This window comes from Zonotrichia leucophrys, chromosome 1A (assembly GCF_028769735.1).
Source record: "Zonotrichia leucophrys gambelii isolate GWCS_2022_RI chromosome 1A, RI_Zleu_2.0, whole genome shotgun sequence".
In the NCBI taxonomy this organism is placed as follows: domain Eukaryota; kingdom Metazoa; phylum Chordata; class Aves; order Passeriformes; family Passerellidae; genus Zonotrichia; species Zonotrichia leucophrys.
The window spans coordinates 36,868,798-36,886,627 of NC_088170.1; the positions used below are offsets into that span (position 1 = coordinate 36,868,798).

Sequence of the window (17,830 nt, forward strand, 5' to 3'; positions counted from 1 at the left end):
TTTTGATTTTTACAGCTAAAGTGAAAAGTGAATCACAACTTTTGTGATTAGGATAGAATTTACACTGGTGGTAGAATAAAATACTAACCTAACAGAAGAAGAAAAGGATACACAATGCTAAAAAGATTAAGGTGCTAGGAGATCACTGTTCAGTGTAATACTGAAAATATGAACTTTTCAAAAAAGGAATTTTACTAGAATGACCTTCAGAATTCATTGACATTTCCCCCACCCTTTGGCAGAATTGGTTTTAAACATTTCTTGGAAAGAATCAGAATTAGAAAAGGGTATAAGCACTTCTTCATGTACATTTAGAATTTCTTTTAATAATAATAGCATTCAATCAGAGGGAAAGGAAGGATATGCTTCCCTCAGCCCATAAGGAAGAGAATAAAAAAAGGTTGAAAATTCTGTCATCCTCCAACTCCAAGTCTTGATTGATTTATTTTTAGCAAATAAATACATACGCCATAAAATTCTGAACTCCTCTTCGAACAGTGGGAGTCTTAATTAGCTGTGGATACATATTTGCAGCATGGTCATACATTTGCCTGAAAGAACAAGAGTAACAGGAGTTATTCCTTTGCATCTTCTGTTTATCAACCAGTTAATTAACATGCCTTGACAGCAAAGGCAACAGAGTCCACAAAGTAAGTTTTTCCTACTCACAGAAAACACTCCAGTGCATGACAAAGAGCAAAAGTAACACAAAAGGATTGTTAAAATGTGACTTTAACTAAATAACTTCGTCAATGTCTGCTCAAACTGCTGCACAATGGAAAGAAGATAAGCAAGAATGAGATTGAACTACTTCATAAAAAAACCTGCACCTTCAGGGAATAATTGTAGGCCAGAAGCATCTTGAAAGCATTATCACATTAATTTAAGCACAACAAAAATAGTTTCCTGGAGACCTATGCTATTTGGAATCACAAGAAACACAGAGGCAAAGGTAATATAATTTGCTGATTCAGTTCATTTCACTCTTCAGAGAGAATTTCAGCATGATATCTAGCAGGTTATACCTGCCAGTAACCATGTTCCTTTCTGTTTAAGCTAAATATCTCAATTTTTAAGCATGTATAAGATGATCCTACATGTTATCACAGAAACTCCCACTCATGGCAGTCCTAAATAGATTCAGCTTCATAGAGACCAAAATTCTTGTGGCTTTTTCTGTTGTTAAACTCAGTTAGCTGTTTTATCCACATTAACTTTTAAAAACAGAAGTTGAAAAGGCTTTGTTGCTTGTTGGTTAGGGCTTTTTTGTTTGTTTTCCTGAAGTGAAGTACTTCAAGATGAAATCAACTGTTAAAAAAATGCTCAGGAGCCCAGAATTAAAGTCACACTTCTTTTTTAGCTGAAATGTAATTGTCTGATCCAAGCTAAAATAAAACATTTTAACATTTCTCTTAATGTGAGTCAAACTTGACCAACATTTTTTTCAGTCACTGATTAAATTGGAAAAAAAAAAAAAGGGGGACATCAACAGAGAATTATTTCACTGAGGTCTGGAGTTGATAGAGATAGAATTACATCCGTCATCAGTACATTTATCTTCTACCAAGTGCTGAGAGAAAGAAAACAGCACTGAGAAACAGATACCAGCCTCAAGGAAAGTACATGCCAGCAGGGCAAAATTCCTGTAATAAAACTTATGAAGCAGCTTTCTCTGGGAGGGATGCAGACACGAGCTCTTCCCAGTTTCCCTCAGGGCATAATTAAAGAATACAGATAAAGAGAATGGTTTGCTGATGACTAGAGAATCATCTACTGACCTTCTCCCCTCTTTCTGTCCCTTGCCCCATTCCCAGACAATTGCATGAACTTGATAGCATGATCCTGTTGCTTCTTATCGCAGCTCTGGTACCATTCTGACAATCAAATCTAATTGTCTCACATGTTCAGGCAAAACAGTAATCCAGCAAAAATGTGATTTGTTTTCATTTGTAGTTTGAATTAAGTTGTGGAAGGGAGATGCTTGGACAAGAGGGGAGCATTCAACAGCTTTGCCCCATTATATTTCTCACAAAACTGCAGCAACAATTTTTAGTTCTAGAGTTTTCTGTCTCCCATGTAAAGCAAGACTACATAAAATATCATAATCTACTTCCAGAAGACTGCAAGAAAATTGGAGACAGATCAATATTCTCCACCCCTGCATATTCACTGAGAATTTGGCAAATAAAAATCCCAAATAATTTTAGGAAGGGAACTAAAAACATACTCTATACTAGAAATCATACAAAACATAGTCTATACTGGAAATCAGAGCTCTCATGCCACTAAAGAGGAGCAAATAGCACAGGTTGGTCCACCTGGCAGATGATAATTTAGTGATTAGAGCCAGATGAGGAAGATAAAACCCAGCTGGGATACTGGCCTAACCACTGCCTAAGCCAGGACAAATGATCATGCTTCCAACTCAACCATCAGCTCTACTCTCTATTCTGCACTCAGAGGTTATGCAGATTTTACAGCAGTAGTATCTTTAAGCTGTCATGACTGATGTAGAGACTGGGTTAGGTTATAATTGTGACTGAGAAGACCTTCTTTAATGGTTTCACTCTTATTTGCTAACAGAGGACAAAATTCCTGGAATTGATTTTTTTTTTTTCATGATCAAGGTTATCAAGAATTTTTCCCCCCGGTTGCTCTCTTCAGTTTTTGGTGGGTTTTTTTGCTTTAACAAAGCTTCTATGTGCATTGCTTGTGTGTTTTGCAAGGGCGTTATTCTCTGAATTTAATTGGATCACTACAGTAAGGCTTTGCAACTACATCTATGGCCAAACACAAGGCAATTGCAAATCTGGGACAAGAATTCCAAACCTAAAACCAGAAAAGCAGAGTCCTCCTTCTTTAAATTAGCAAGCAAGATGACAGGACTCTGGTCAGCTGAGGCTATATGAGGAAGAGTAAAATTAATGTTGCTTCAAATTTAAATGCTGTTTTTAGGCACCTGGCATGTCCCAGCTGGAACTGATTTAAAATAATGTCACAGATTTAGATGTGTTCTGCCACTAAGTAAAGTCAGGCCTCATTAACACTTCTCTGTTAGAAATGGAGAAAGGAAATTCATGCCTAAGAAAGCCAAAGCAAGTACCTTGGCCACATGATATGATTGGACTTTGCAGAAAGGTGAAGGATTTGGGATAAAAACAAGTGCTTGGATAAATTGAATTCTAGTGTCTGGGGATCTAATGTCTAACTAGGCATTTTAAAAACACACGGATACTCTCATACTCAGAATCAGGTGTCAACACTAGGAAGATGAAGCATACTCTAGAGAAGACTTACATTTCTGCCATTTCTGGAAAACTGGTCTGACTACTGTTTTCTCTACCACTGACCTATACAGTTAGAGCTGAAATTAATTATGCCCCAGTAATCCAAAATAAAACAGTTCTAGCATGTTTCATATTTTGATTTTTTTTTTAATCTCCTTATTTTACAGACTGTTTAGGTTCCTACTATAGGCAAGGCATATGCATTTAAGAGAGATACTTTGTCACTCTTTTGCTTACATGTTAAAGGCCTAGCTGTGTCTGGAAACTCTCCTTCATGCCCTACCAGTAATGTGAGATCTGAGCTAGCTGAGAATTCCCAAAGGTCTCCAAACTGCAGGCCAAGTTGGACCTCCTGCTCATCCAACAGCTTCTGCAGGAAGCTGTACTTAAACATGGGTTCAGGCATCAACATTTCCATCCTATCAATGCATCACATCAGAGCTCTTCTTAGCAGGACTTCTAGGATTTCTGCAAAGAGCCACCCTGGGTCTGCTTCATGGAGTCTTTACAACATATGGATGCAAGACAGCTGGAGACCATGGAGTTGTTCACACTACAGGCAGCCATGCACTAAAAAGCTCTTCAATCACCAAGCATTACACCCCAGGTTTTCACATTGGAAGGCTGTGCCTGAACCATCTGAGGTGCTTGTACAGGTAAATCACATAAGGGTCTTCACTGCAGCAGTTAAGTGGCTGACAATGCAAATAAAGCCCTCCCCAAAGCTAAACACGTACCTACACTCTCCCTTGTTCTTACCAAGAACTTAAAAGGGAAGCTGGAGCTGTGGACACTAATGTGTGCAAAAGTAGAACAACAGTGTGTAGAGACACCTTCTCTAAGGAAAATTGTGATGGTGCTAGAGTTTCCATAAAACAGGCTAGATGGGCCAGGCAGTCTGATGGGAATGGAGTTACTGATTGAGAAAGGCTGTTTCTCAGTTTTACCCCAGAGGACTTGTTTAACTGTCCCACAGAAAGAACATCTGCCTGCATGTTAACGAGGATTCTCTAAATTTCTAGGCTAGATGAAGGAGAAATGGAGTTCTGAGTGCAATCTTAACATCTGCAGACTCAGGGAGTTCTCACTTCTCCTGCAATTTAAGAAATTGCAAACACAGTCTATGAAAGGATTCATTAGTTGCAGTTTGGCAAATAAAAACCGACCAAGGTCATGCAGCTAAATCCTGAAGTAGTAGGTTCTCTGTCTTATCAAGGGACAAGAAAGTACATCACTATTTCATCTCTGTTCCTTACCTGAAACATTTTCAGAAGGTATTAGCTTCTGGAGAAGCCTTCTTTATCCAAAATAGCTTTACACAACCTGACAGAAAAAACTTGTTTGTAACTCACAGAGAGAAATGCGCTTGCACTGCAGTTACAGATGGACAGTGGGGCAAAGAAATAGCCAAAAAAATTAAACTCAGTATGTATAATATTTGATATTCATTTTATTGACAGCAAGCATTTTCAGATTTTGCACTTGCCAGGAGATTTCTTGGTGGATTTTCTCAAAAAGCTTCCCCAGAAAAGGCAGGCTTTGGCTACTTCTAATTTTGCATCTTAACCCACTCTTGCACTTAACCTCCTTTCAAACAGCTGAATTTCCTATTTTGCTTAAAAGCCTAAGTCTCAAACCATACTTTTCCATATTAATACAAACCCTCACTTCACTTCTGTTCATTACCAGTTCTGCTACATCCACTTCTTTACAAAGAGCCACTCAGTGCTGGAGCTGTTAGCCCCAGAGTAACAGCAGCCAGGGCTAGGAACCAACCTCAGCAAGCACATAACCTGCAGAAGGCAAAAGCCTTGAGCAGAGCTTGGATAACTTCACCTCTGTGAATCTTCACTCAACACACATGGAAAAAAAAAGGGAGAAAACCTCCTTCCTCTATAAGTTAGCCAAGAATAAGATATCAGATAAATCCCTGCAGACACTGTTCCAGATTCAAACCACATAAAAAGAAGCAGACACATACTTAAGTTTGTTTCAAACCCAGGAAGACACATAAATCTACTGTGGAGGCAGAAGAGGAAAGGGTGTGAGTTGTTCCTACTACAGCACTACTTGCCATCTAATTGAGCTTAGCATGGACTGGGCTACCTGTACTATGACAAAACTTAAGCTTAATCACCTATTGATTAACATACCTAGGTAAAGCCTCGGGAAAAAAACCTGTTGAACAATACCCAATTTTAACAATATTCTAGATGTAATGCTAGCATTCCCCAGCTTCAGGGATAGTTTACATAAACTGGCCAAACAGGGCAAGGCAATAACCTCTCACACCAAACAACAGATCTCTCATGAGCTTAATGTCCTTTCCTGTCTGGAGTACAGGTTGTGTACTATGAATTTTAGAACTCCTTCACTCCCTCAGAAGTGTTTTGTTATTGACAAATATTACTTTATTGAATTTCCTTTATACACTTCCAGAGACCTAGGTGCCTCACCAGTAAAACCTACTAGAGAATCACATTATCATATGCCCAGAGAACTATCCATAAATATTAACTGATCTTAAAATATCTTACTGATTAAATGAATATAATCTTGTCCAGCAGCTGTACCTGACAAATGTTCAGCAGACAACCTTCCCTTGCTGGCCTGTGCAACACAGACTATGAGTATTTATTTCAGTATTCTGAAAGCAAAGCTGATGAAGCCAAAAAGTCAAGTCATAGCAGCCATTGCAAACTCCTCCCAGCATCAGAATTTTGGCATTTTTCTCTTCCTATGACTATGGTGATAGAGCAAAAGATGGAGCTTGTTCAACAACAAGCCACGTGTCATGTTCTTAGCTCTATCACCAGCTATAGAGAGTCACAGAATCACTTAGAAGATTGGAAAAGACCCTTAAGATCATCAAGTCCAACCTAGCACCACCATCTGCTATCAGGGAATATTTCATAATATCATTCTGTCTTCCAACTTAGCCACAGAAAAAACAAAGTTTGATTAATTTTTTTGGTTGGCTATTTTTTGGGGTTCTGGATTTTTCTATTTGTTTTATTTTAGGAAAAAACCCCTGCACTGGATTTGTAACAAGCACAAAATTCCCTCACTTTTCATAGATGTGAACTGTGGGAAAGGCTCAGTCCCTCAGGGCTTTCAGGAGAACACTAACCCTTCTAGACACACCCCAGTCTGCCTTCAGGCCTATAGTTTTTGGGGGTTTGTTGCTGTTGTTTTGGTTTTTTTTAAGTTGGCCAAAACAACTCTCCATGCTGTGAAGTTTCAGTATCTGCTCTCCGGCAGTTTCTTGATGTTATCTGCTGAAAAACATCCTTAAGGAAGCACTGCAGACCTTGCTAGCAACATTTCTCCCTGCCTGAGCTGCCCTCAACTGCCTGATCAGCCACCAAACTACAAGCTGGGAAATAACCACACTTCTTGCTACTCCTTGTGCACTTCCCTATACTTACATTATTTTGTGATTACATTACTTAAGCAGTAATACAGATACAGTACCCATCTATCCCACCAAGGTCTTGGGAGATGCTGCAGGATGAGAAGGGGAGGGCACATTCTGATCCCGTAATGAAGAAGCTATACTTTGTACCTGCCACTAATTAAAAGAATACCACACAGATGCAAAATGTATCATTAGTTTAAAAGGAAAGGAATTTAGGACAATGAAAGCAACCAAAAGACATCACAAGTACAGAAGTCCACTGGAAGTGCCATGAATTGAGTTGCTCCCTGAGGTACTTACGGAGCTGTGAGATAGCCTTCCAAGAAGCCAGCAACATACATAATATCTTCATTGCTTAAGGTCTGCGAGCCATAGCCTGCTCTGATCTCCAGGACTCCCCAGCCTGTTGTCTGTAGACTGTTGTTGTAGAAGCCATAAGCATCTCCACTCCTGTCCAGACTATTCTTGACCTGAAGTATTTTTTCAGCTTTATTCCAGTACACAGTTGCATAGCGGAGTTCTGTGGTGGAGAAGAAAGGAGAAAGGGAAACAAATATAAGACGTGTTTCTTATGCAATACTGAAATGTCAAGACAGTATTTTGGCAATTTAGAAGTTAATTTCATTGCTTTCCATCAGGTTTAGTTCTACTGCAGAGATCAACGCTAATGCTAATATACTGAAAAAGGGCATGATGACTAACTGGAGTTCTACAAAAGCTCACAGCAAAACATTCTCATGTTATTCTTCTGGAAGTTTTCTACAACTCGTTCAGTGTACAGCTCCAGCATAGCAGAGTGTTGACATGAAACTCTGAGTAGTATTTCCTTACCTGGCCCAGAACACAAGCTATACAAATCTTATTGAAAGCAACTTTAGAAGACAGCATGCCTTAGGAACTGCAAAGGATTATAAACTACAGTTGACTTAATTTTCCACCTAAAGATTCAAAAACTTCTAAAAGCTTTCTACACAGACCATCTGGGAAACCAGTTCCTGAGATGACATAACAGAAGCAGTAGGACACAGTGGATCACAAACTTTAAGACAAAAGCACAGCAGGTATGCAATCCTTTACCAAGTACACAGTGTTTATCATGCATCTGAAATAGAATTGATCCTAAGCATGATACAAACAGGAAGGAAGGGAATAGACTTCTCAGATTTCCATTTGGACTGCTGTTTTAAAAAACATTCTTGATTACTTGTGTTTCAATCCTGCAAAGCTGAAGAACAAAGAGCAACGTAAACTGCCTTCTGAAAAAAAAACCCCAAACCACACCACCAAACAAGCAACATCAAAAAAATCCCATGTGCTACAATTCTAATTGATTCCTCGCTAAGAGGAGCTGTGATTACATCAGCTCTCTATGCATGACTGATCAAATCACTACTACATCACTGTGAGAAGAGTTTAAAAATTGTATGTCAGAGGTCCAAGAACCATTTAAAAAGTTTTAAGAGATAAATTCATAAATAGCCCTTCTGAATGACTGCACAGCCCTCTGGCATATCACCAGCAAACTTGCTGAGGGAACACTGCCTCATCACCCAGGCCATCAAGGAAGATGCTGACCAGTATCAACCCCTGGCACAGACCAGTTGTTACCAGCCTCCAGCTAGGCTTTGTACCACTCTGCACTAGGTCAGTCTTCATGACGCACTAGACACACTTCTCATGGGAACAGCAAATGCATTGGCAGAACCAGAATCTTAGTAGGGAAAGAACTTTGCTTTTTCCACATTCTGTGAAAAGAAGTCGTTACATGAGTCTATTCAGAGATGAAGTAATTCAGGGACTTGGAATACAGTGTTTAAAAACATGTTTTTCATCTGCCAGGTACTGAGGCTATTTAAAGGACAGACATGACAGACTTTCATTAGCTCTTCAAGCAGCTATGAGCTTAGTCTTCTGTTGTCTCCTTAACTATCTTCTGGTAGTAGAAGCAATAATTCCTACTTTAGATTAAAAGCAAACATGGGAATCACTCAGACTGAAAAATCTGTGAACTGAAGAGCAGGCTGATAAGGGTCATCACTGATGAAAGCCAAAGACCACCTTACAAAGCTAAAGCTTATATACCAAAAAAGTCAGGGCAAAGGAAGTTCTGTGAGGGGATGATGCAAGGGGTCAGAGCAGAACACAACGTGCCTGTCCAGCAGTAAATGGGAGGGCTGATTCCAACCAAGAAGCCCACTGCAGGGCAGAGGAGAGACTACTTGCACAGTAAACAAAGATGTTGAGGAACAGATAAAAAGAGAAATAACAAACTAAGGCAAACCATGACCATCTTTCCATCTCTTCAGGTGGCTGTGGAGAGGTGGCTGGCATTCAAAAGGAATCAGGGCAGCTGGATATTGCTATTAGTGCCTGCAAACTAAATAGTGATGTCAGGATACCTATTAGACCTATAGAGAAGCTGTGCCTGCCTAAATCAAAAGAGCTGTTGCTTTCCTTTGGAAAAGAAAGTCGATGCCAAAGTCAGACAGACTCATCTGACACAGGTACTTGCACAGTGGGCTGGGTTCCTTTGTTTTATGCTCTGCCAGAGCATGAACGTGCAGAGCTACTTTCAAAAGTCCAAACAAACTTTTGAAGTACCCCTGGAGTCTGCCCTGTCCCAGCTTCCCTACATGACAAATTTAATCTGAAGAAAACCAGAGCTCAAAGCGGGTGGGAGAGAAGGAGAAACATCAAATCACAGGAGAACTTGCAACAAACCCTGAGAGGCCTTTAAAGGAATAGCATCAAGGTAGCTGTTACAGTTTCACAACAGTGCTGCAAACCACTATTTCCCATTACGGCTTTTTCTTTTGATTGACTCATCATCTCATTTCACCTTGCAGCTGGAGTTAAAACTACAAGCTTATAAACCTGTCTACACTACAATGTAATCAAAGCATTTAGTACCACCTAATCTGGTCCAATTTTATTCTGTATTCATCTAAACAAGCAGGACTGCCTTTGCCAAGAAAACCATCCAGAAGTATAATACGGAATACAGATATACAAGAAATATGTGCACATTTTCAAACAAAATTCTGTTTGAGTTCTGAAGAAAACAGGAGCCTTCCTACTGAATAACATTTATATTTGAATTTGAATATTACATTTATTTTTGGAGGGTGAGACAGGAGCCCTAGCACCTCTTATCCCAGCAGTCATATTGGTCAATTTTTGCATAGAAAGCAATTGCAATGTCTCCATGAACCCACAACTCATCTTTTCATCATCAAAGTTAAGACCTCCAAGTGTTCAGCCTGCTAGAACTCTGACAAATCAGAGACTGTGATAATCTCTAACTATTGCACAACAGTGTTGCTTAGAATAACCTCAATAACACACCAAAGTACACTACTGCAATGAACAAGTCAAAATCCTGGGGGATGGGGTGGGCCAGTGGAATCATCCTTCCCCTCCAAGAGCCAGCCAGGAGAACTGCACAGCATCAGCACTACAGAGTTTCACCACAACCACCAGTGGGGTGGGAGAGAGATATGCAGAAGTGCAACGACAGAATAAGCCTGGAAAAAAGAGTTTCTTCTCCTTTCTGCAGGAAAAGGGGACTGGGAGGAGCCTCCTTCAAGCTGCCTCCTTTTAAAGATACATCAACCCTTCTCCCAAATACAGATCCAGAAACAGAGACTACAGCTGGGAGAGGGCTGGAATTTCTACAGCAAGTGAGAAATATCTGCTTTCTGTCAAAATTATTCCCTAAATAATGGGAAAAGGGTATTCAGCCAGGAAAATTGGAGGTGGTAGCGGTCCCTTTGGGTTTTAAGCTGAAACACCAAATCTGTTCTCTGCCTTTTGGGCTCAGTACAGGCATTTCAAAAGTTAAAACTGTATATTGTCTTTTACTTGGTGGCAGCTGGAGAGTGGAAATACATACATGTGCATTAGAATATGAAACAAGCAATTAAAGGAAATACTAAGATAGAGGACTGACATGAGATTAAACACAAGGAAAGCAGATGGTGAAGAAGACATGAAGGAATAGCAGCAATCTGCAATAAAAGAAGAGAATTGACAGAGAAGGTGAAAAATGAAAGAAAAGCAGTATGGAGATGGCCCAAGACAATCTAAGAAGCACACTACTAGTAATATTTATTTAATAAATTAGACCCAAAAAAAGTAACACCTGGCATGCATTAAGAACACCAGTAAGATTCATTTGGCAATATGCAACAGTTGCTTTTCCTTAGGCTTCCCCAGCTATAAGTTGCTTTTAAAACATACATATATCAAGTTAGGCTACTGGACTTTATACTTAGAGAGATGAGTAGAGCTCTTTTCCTTGCTGGATGAAAGAACTACAAGGTCAGGGGGTGAGAAATAATATTCGTATTTTTCCTTAGTCTGCCAAGCAAGCCAGCTCACAAGCAATGGAACACTGGTCAGTTCACACATAACAAGCTAAATTAACAAGTGTCAGCATCTCCTACTAATATGAAAATTTAGTAGTTAAGGAAACCAGTAGTTAACTACTAATTTTTATCTGTGGCTTTCCAAATGTGAAGCTATTATTTGTAGAGGTGTTCTTCATAGATTCTGCCCATAAACTTTCCAATAAATAGGGAAGATAGCACTCTCCTGTTTCACCAAAAACTAGTTTTGCATCACTTCAAAATACAAAAAACTTTAGAAAAAATTGCACATTTGATTTCAGTATACTCTCCCCTACAACTAATGTTCAGTAGTAAAGATTCTATTATCACAGTATAGCATTTAAATATTTAAGGTCAACCATAATAAGGGTGTTTCTGTTCAATGTTTTAATTTGAAAGACCTTGACCTTTTTTCCATTAAAAATTTTATAGAATCATAGAATGTTAAAGTTTAGAAGTGACCTTACAAAACCACTTAGTTCCAACCTCCCTGCCATAGGCCTCATCACCTTTCACTAGTGCAGGTTGCTCAGGGCCCCATCCAACCTGCCCTTGAACATTTCCAGGGATGGGGCATCCACAACTTACTTGGGCAGCCTGTGCCAGTGCCTCAGCACCCTCACAGTAAAGAACTTCCTCCTGCATCTAATCTCAATCTGCCCTCCTTCAGTCTAAAACCACTACCCCTTGTTCTGTCACTACCTGCTCGTACAAAAAGTCCATTTCCTCCTTTTTATAATTGCCTTCTGGGAACTGGAAGGCTGCAGTGAGGTCTCTCCAGGATGAACAACCCCAGTTCCCTCAGTCTGCCTTTGCAGGAGAGGCGCTCCATCCCTCTGACCATCTTTGTGACACTCCTCTGACCCCACCTATCCATGTGTTTATTTATTTAGAAGCAGAATTTAAACTATTTTTGAAAGGCTGTATAACTCTAAAGAACAAGGGAGATTTCAATATATGATTATGATTGGAATCTATTACAAAACAAGACTATTTCAGGGCTGCTTCAGAGATTAGCTTAAGCCACACAAGAAATTAACAAAGTCCAGTAATTTTCAAATAAAGGAGTAAATGCTTTCTTGATCTGCCTGAATATAAGCTATTTGTGTTTTCTATTCTACTGGCCTTAATTAATCCTATTTCCTCATGCATTTTGGGTCTATGTAATTTTTTTAATTTGTTTCCAACAGGTCTGTCCTTTGAAGCCTAATGCCCTGATTTGTGCTTACATCAGTGAAAAGTAATATTCAAATGTGACCTATCAATTAAGAGTTTCAGTCTTGTATGGTTTTCATGTTTACAAGGATACTTACTAGTAAAGCTCAGCAAATTTGCCAAAACAGTTATAGGTACCTAGTATAGGTCACCCAGAGGAAACAAAACCAGCCATTCAACAAGTAGCTTCAGAAACGTCAGAGCACCTCAATTTAAGTCATATTAAAGAACATTCTCTAGAAACATTTTCCAAAGTGTATGATGAATAATCTTCAAGGCATTCAAAGTGCTAAAGAACAATGAACCAATTTTCAAAAACCCAAACAACAGAATCTACACAATTCACAATGTTGAAAGCCATTTACTCTATTAAATAGCCTAAAGGCATTTCTATTTGCTCCTTTGTAGCTTTCCTAGTAACTCAATTATGATGCTAGAAATCAGTTGGGCATTAGGTGAAACTCCTTCATAGCCTAAACTTCCTTTCATTTCCTCTAGATAATTTACAGCTGACCCTTCCTTTCCTCTTCCTAACTGAAGTTTTTGCTGATCCAGGTAAAGTTTTGAAAGTATGTCTGCAAGATGAGATAGGACTGCCCACAAAATGATATGCTTATAACATTTTGCACACGTTGAAACAACTGTTATGTTAATTTCTCCTTGGTTTGTAGCACTTCATGCATTAACTGGGAAATTCCTGGAAGATAAGCACCGAATCCAGCCTTTAAAACCTTCAGAATTTATTGAAAGCAGCACTAGAGTGAGATACTCTGTCCCTGCCCGAGGCAGCGTGGTTGGAACAAGATAATCCTTAAGGTCCCTTGCAACTCAAACCATTCTGGGATTCCGTATGAGCGCTGAAGCACAGACCATGACCTATACCCCACAAGGCAGCACTAAAACTCTGTTAGTCACAAGTTGTAGCACGCTGTAGGCCACAGCACCACAACGAAGTCTTCGTCCCGAACGATTCCCGTGCCTGCATATGAAAACCAGCTCGGCTGGGAGCTCAAGGCAATTTCCCACCTGTTGGATCCTCAGTTTAAATCCCCGCGCCCTTTCTGGGAACCGGGAGGATGTTTAGAAAGCGCCGGCACCGAACACCCACGAGGCAGCACGGCCGCGCCGGCCCGGCCGCCGGGCACGAGGTGCTCGCGGAGCAGCCGCTGAGGGAGCGGAGCCAGCCCGGCCTGCGGGGTCCCGCCGTGGCGAGCGGGGCCCGGCGGCCTCGCACCCGCGTCCCAGGCAGCACGGGGCGGAGGCGCGGCTGCCACGGGCGGGGCGCGGAGCCCGGCGGTATCCCGGGAGAGCTGCAGCCTCCGCCGCAGCCGAGCCCGGGCCGGGTTACCCCTCCCGACCGCCTGGCAACACTCGCGGGGCAGCCCCTGTGACTCCTGTCGTCCCCCCCACCACGGCGAGGGGGCTCTGGCCGGCCACCCCCCGCGCCCCCGCTCGCCTCACCTGCGCGGCCGCCCGCCGCCGCCCACAGGAGGACGAGCGCCCAGCAGCAGCGGCACACGCTGCCGCCCGCCCGGGCCATGCCGCCGCTCCCCCGTGACTCCTCCGAGCGCCGGGAGGCGGCGGGACTTTAAGAAGTTCCCTCGCTCAGGGCAGGTCTCGCCGCTGCCCCCGCCTCCTCCGGCGCCCGCCCCGGCCGCGGCGGCCCGTGCTAGAGGTGGCCCTGCCAGGGACGGTTGTTCCCCGCGCCGGCCGCCGGGATGTGCTCCGGGAGCGGCGGAATCTTTCCTGCTCCGATACGGGTTTGGAGACCCCAGGGCCTGGCTGAGGTGTGGGAATCACCCCTGGCCGAGGTCCGGCGTCGCAGGGTAGTGAAGGCGGGTCCCCAGGCAGGTGCCTGTGGCGCCCCTGGACTTCCCGAGGGTGATTCACCTTGAAGGGGCGAAAGTTTACCAAGAACGGCTGTGGAAAGACGCAAGAGGAGTTGGGCGATGCTTATCAAAATATGCGTTTTGCATCACAGCGTGAGAAACAACAGCGAAGGGCAGCTTTCAGCCCTGTTGGAACAGTAACTGCTGTGTGTCCCAGCGGAAGAAATGAGGGACAGAACTTTTCCTAAGGTTTACAGATAGAGACAACTTTCCTTGGGGTTTTCCTTTGCACCCGTGATTCAGACCATTTTGAGGCAGTGCGTTTTTGTCTCACCCAGTGTTGGATATTCTGCCATTATCTGAAAAGGGCCATTATTTGGACTTTGTGTTTCAGTAATTGTTTAAGACAGTTTGAATTTGATACCGGTGCCTGTAATAGCCCCATATAACACGATCACATGCCAACCAGTTCAGGCCAAGTAGTAAGCCTTGGCCCCAAGCCCTGGATAAGAGCACTGTGTCACCAGGCTGCAGGGATCCTTCCATACCTATCACCACTTTGTTCTGGGTTACTTTTCACTTAGAGAGAAGGACAAAACAGACATTCAAACCAGAAACCAAGATTTTTAAAAGGGTAGTCAGTGTTGATTTTATTGTGGTGTGTAGTTAACAGATACCTGCAAGGACAGAATCATGTGAAAAAGAAATCTACCAGAACATGGGTCCATCAACTCATTACTAAGGTAACTATTTCTCTTCACAAAATGATACAAAATGTATTGTCTGAAGAAAACTGGAAAGAGAAGGGCTGCTGAAAACTAAGCACTTTTTTTTAAGTAATTTTCTCAATCAATGTCAGCAGACATGCTCTAAAATAATTTGTATCTCAGGGGTGTCAAGGAACCCATAAAACTCTTCTTTAAAAAGAGGAAGTAGGTCACTTGTATCACTTCAAAGATCAGAATGGCTCTGCTTGGGGTAATCATAGTGGTCATCTTCAGGCTTGACGAGTCCAGCATTTGTCACTACAATACAGCTCCACTTGCTGAGTGTTCCAGCCACAGCAACCAGAATAGCCCAGCAGCGCCCAGTAGCCCAGCAGTCACACCCAAAAACACAGAGACAAAGCTTGTGGATTGGCACCACGAGGTAGGAAATAGCAGACTTTATATTTTTATTGTACTCCTACTCTTTTCAATACATACCAGTTTTAGCTCATCAGGGTTTTTGGGATGTTTTTTCTATCCTCACCCCAATGAATGTTTCCATTAGGACACTGAGGATGGTATGGTATTAATGCCAGTTTGAGTTTCAGATTGGTTATATATCATGTGAAAGCTGTGACTGTTGGGTACACACTTTCTGTTATTTGTCTGTATCATGTTCCTGAGTGTAGGAATATACATCTGTTAGATAAGAGTATAAGCCCTGCAGAACTTCATTATTGAATTTTTCCAGTAATCTTTGCACTTCAGATCTATTTACATCTACATTGTTCTTTTAACGTGTGTGTGTGTGTGTGTGTTCTTACAAAGCCAGCTTCTCTTAGAAAGAAAAAACAGAGGCAACTGGATTGCTCTCTTTTAATTCTTTTTATGTTGTTTAGTTGAGCAAAAATGCTGTTTAAAACTATAAAATAATGATTTTGCACCAGTTTCATTGCTGAATACTGACCAATATTTGACAATGCTGGAAGTAGTTCTGCTTTGAAAGCCAACAGTGCACAAAAGGCCCTTGCAAAAGCAGATATTCTTCACTCACTAGATGTTATTTCTTCATGTGAATGCTGATTTTCTTTTACGTGTAACCCCTGTGCTTTTGTTGCTTGTTAAAGCTGTTTATTAATACCAGTACCATGGTGTCAGTTGAAGAATGAGTCATCTGAGTAAAATTTGCTTTACAGTAAAAAAAAGTTGAATTGCAAAGGTCTGAGGTTAAGAAATCCGATAATTTTATTTCCTTAATTTCTGTTTCACTTCTGGTTTGGGGGCAGAAGCAGAAGTAGTGAAAAGATATGAAAGTGTCTTGTTTTGTATGCATGAGTTTCATTTTTCAGGCCCAGGAGATTCAACTAAACTTTACAAACCATACTTCTGGAATAATCTCCCAATGTAAATAACAGAAGCGTTGTCTCTTGAACAAAGTCAGCTTGATTCAAGAAAACATGCTAAATACAGAGGAAAATAGCAGAAGAAGCAAAAGAGCAACATATTCACGTTTTACATATGATATATTTAATTATATTTTCAAATATATTACACCAAATCTATCTTCACATAAAAATTACAAATTAAATACAACATCTAAAGATCATGGCAAATTAGGGTTTTCCTGTGAATATTTTCAGGAGTGGATTACTGAACAGGCTATCACAATTTAAAAAAACATAACTAAAACAAAACTATTTTCCAGACTCGAGTGCAAATATTTTCATTTACCTCAAATCATGCTGCATGTGTCCTAACAAAGTCATCCAACAATTTCAATGTTACAGTGAGGAGCAGTTTGATTTACTGATAGTAGGTTGGATGGTAAAAAGGACTCTTGAAAAGGTGTTTTCTTTTTCCTCTAATAGTGTCTACAAGGCTCCAGCCTCCACATGAAGTTGTCCAGAGAATTGCTGCAGCTTTTTGAGTCATGCTAGATATCCAGTTTTAAATGTAAGTGGTAAAATTCTCTGTGCTGACCAGTTGCAGGTATTCCAGGGTACCTGATCGGTGGCTACCTACCCGCGAAAGCTCCTGCGCCTTGGATCCTTCATTTTCCCTTTTCTGAAGACTGTTGGTTATCATCTCTGCTAAGTCATCGTGTAACCGCTGCTGGTTCTCCCTAAAATCAACAGGATGGGGAAAAAAATTCAGTGATTCAAACGTTTTTGGTGATCCTCAGGTCGCCAGAGATTTTTAAACATTTCTATTCCCACGTTGATCTTAATGTTATTCACACACTACTGATAAAAAGTGGAGACAGGACAAATTCGGGTTCTGAATTTAGGAACAGAAGGATTTTCATGTGAGTTTTCCAGATAGTATGGATCAGTGTCTTTGCACAAGAGCTGTGTCATTATTGACCTTAAAAAGTCATGATCACTTGCACAAAAAGGAAGACACCGATTCAATCCTAATCAAAATAATTTGTAAGCTTTCAATATCATTACTTTATGGCACCAGGACTTTAACTATTCAACTTCAGGTGGCCTTCAGTAATAGAGTTGCCATTGTTTCAGCAACTTCTTCAGTGTATTTGGCTTTTGCTGGAGTACCCCACATATGACAATTTTTAAGGGGCAATCATATATGAAGAAGTGAAAACAAAAGCATCATGTGATACAGCTCAAGAGGTACTTCAAATTGTTGAATTTCAGAAGATTGCCAATTCAACAATTCTGATAGTCTTAAAAGATCATATTAATTTTAAAAAAGCAGTTCTGAATTTACAAGAGAGATGTATCATGAGGTAGTCTTGACATTATTTCCTGCTCAGCCCAGACTCCTGTACTTTCCATTTTAAAAAACAACAAAGCTCATGAGATTCTGTAGCAGATTAAAAATTTATGGTTTGCAAATGCCCTGAGAAAGCCCTCATATTCCACTTAATCTCCTCTTTTCTCTTAGGGAATAAATGGACTGAGAAATTTATTTGTGCAAAGGACACACTGTGAGACTCAAAACTTACAGTAGGAGCAAGCTGTAA

General features: G+C 40.9%; 2 protein-coding genes across 3 annotated transcripts in view; both read right to left on the minus strand.

Moving 5' to 3' along the window:
• PLBD1 (phospholipase B domain containing 1) overlaps positions 1-13,906 on the minus strand; it is a 38,136-nt gene extending 24,230 nt beyond the window's left edge. The window contains exons 1-3 of the mRNA XM_064702250.1: positions 13,770-13,906; positions 7,006-7,225; positions 468-551 (exon numbers count right to left, since the gene is read on the minus strand). Of these exons, the coding sequence (XP_064558320.1) occupies positions 468-551; positions 7,006-7,225; positions 13,770-13,848 (383 nt within the window). The 5' untranslated portion in view covers positions 13,849-13,906. The remainder of the gene's footprint in view (positions 1-467; positions 552-7,005; positions 7,226-13,769) is intronic.
• A 2,738-nt stretch (positions 13,907-16,644) lies between these two features.
• The window catches only part of GUCY2C (guanylate cyclase 2C), a 43,441-nt gene continuing 42,255 nt past the window's right edge, over positions 16,645-17,830 (minus strand). For both annotated transcript variants that reach the window (XM_064731900.1, XM_064731893.1), the window contains exon 27: positions 16,645-16,966. In XM_064731900.1, the coding sequence (XP_064587970.1) occupies positions 16,792-16,966 (175 nt within the window). In that variant the 3' untranslated portion in view covers positions 16,645-16,791. The remainder of the gene's footprint in view (positions 16,967-17,830) is intronic.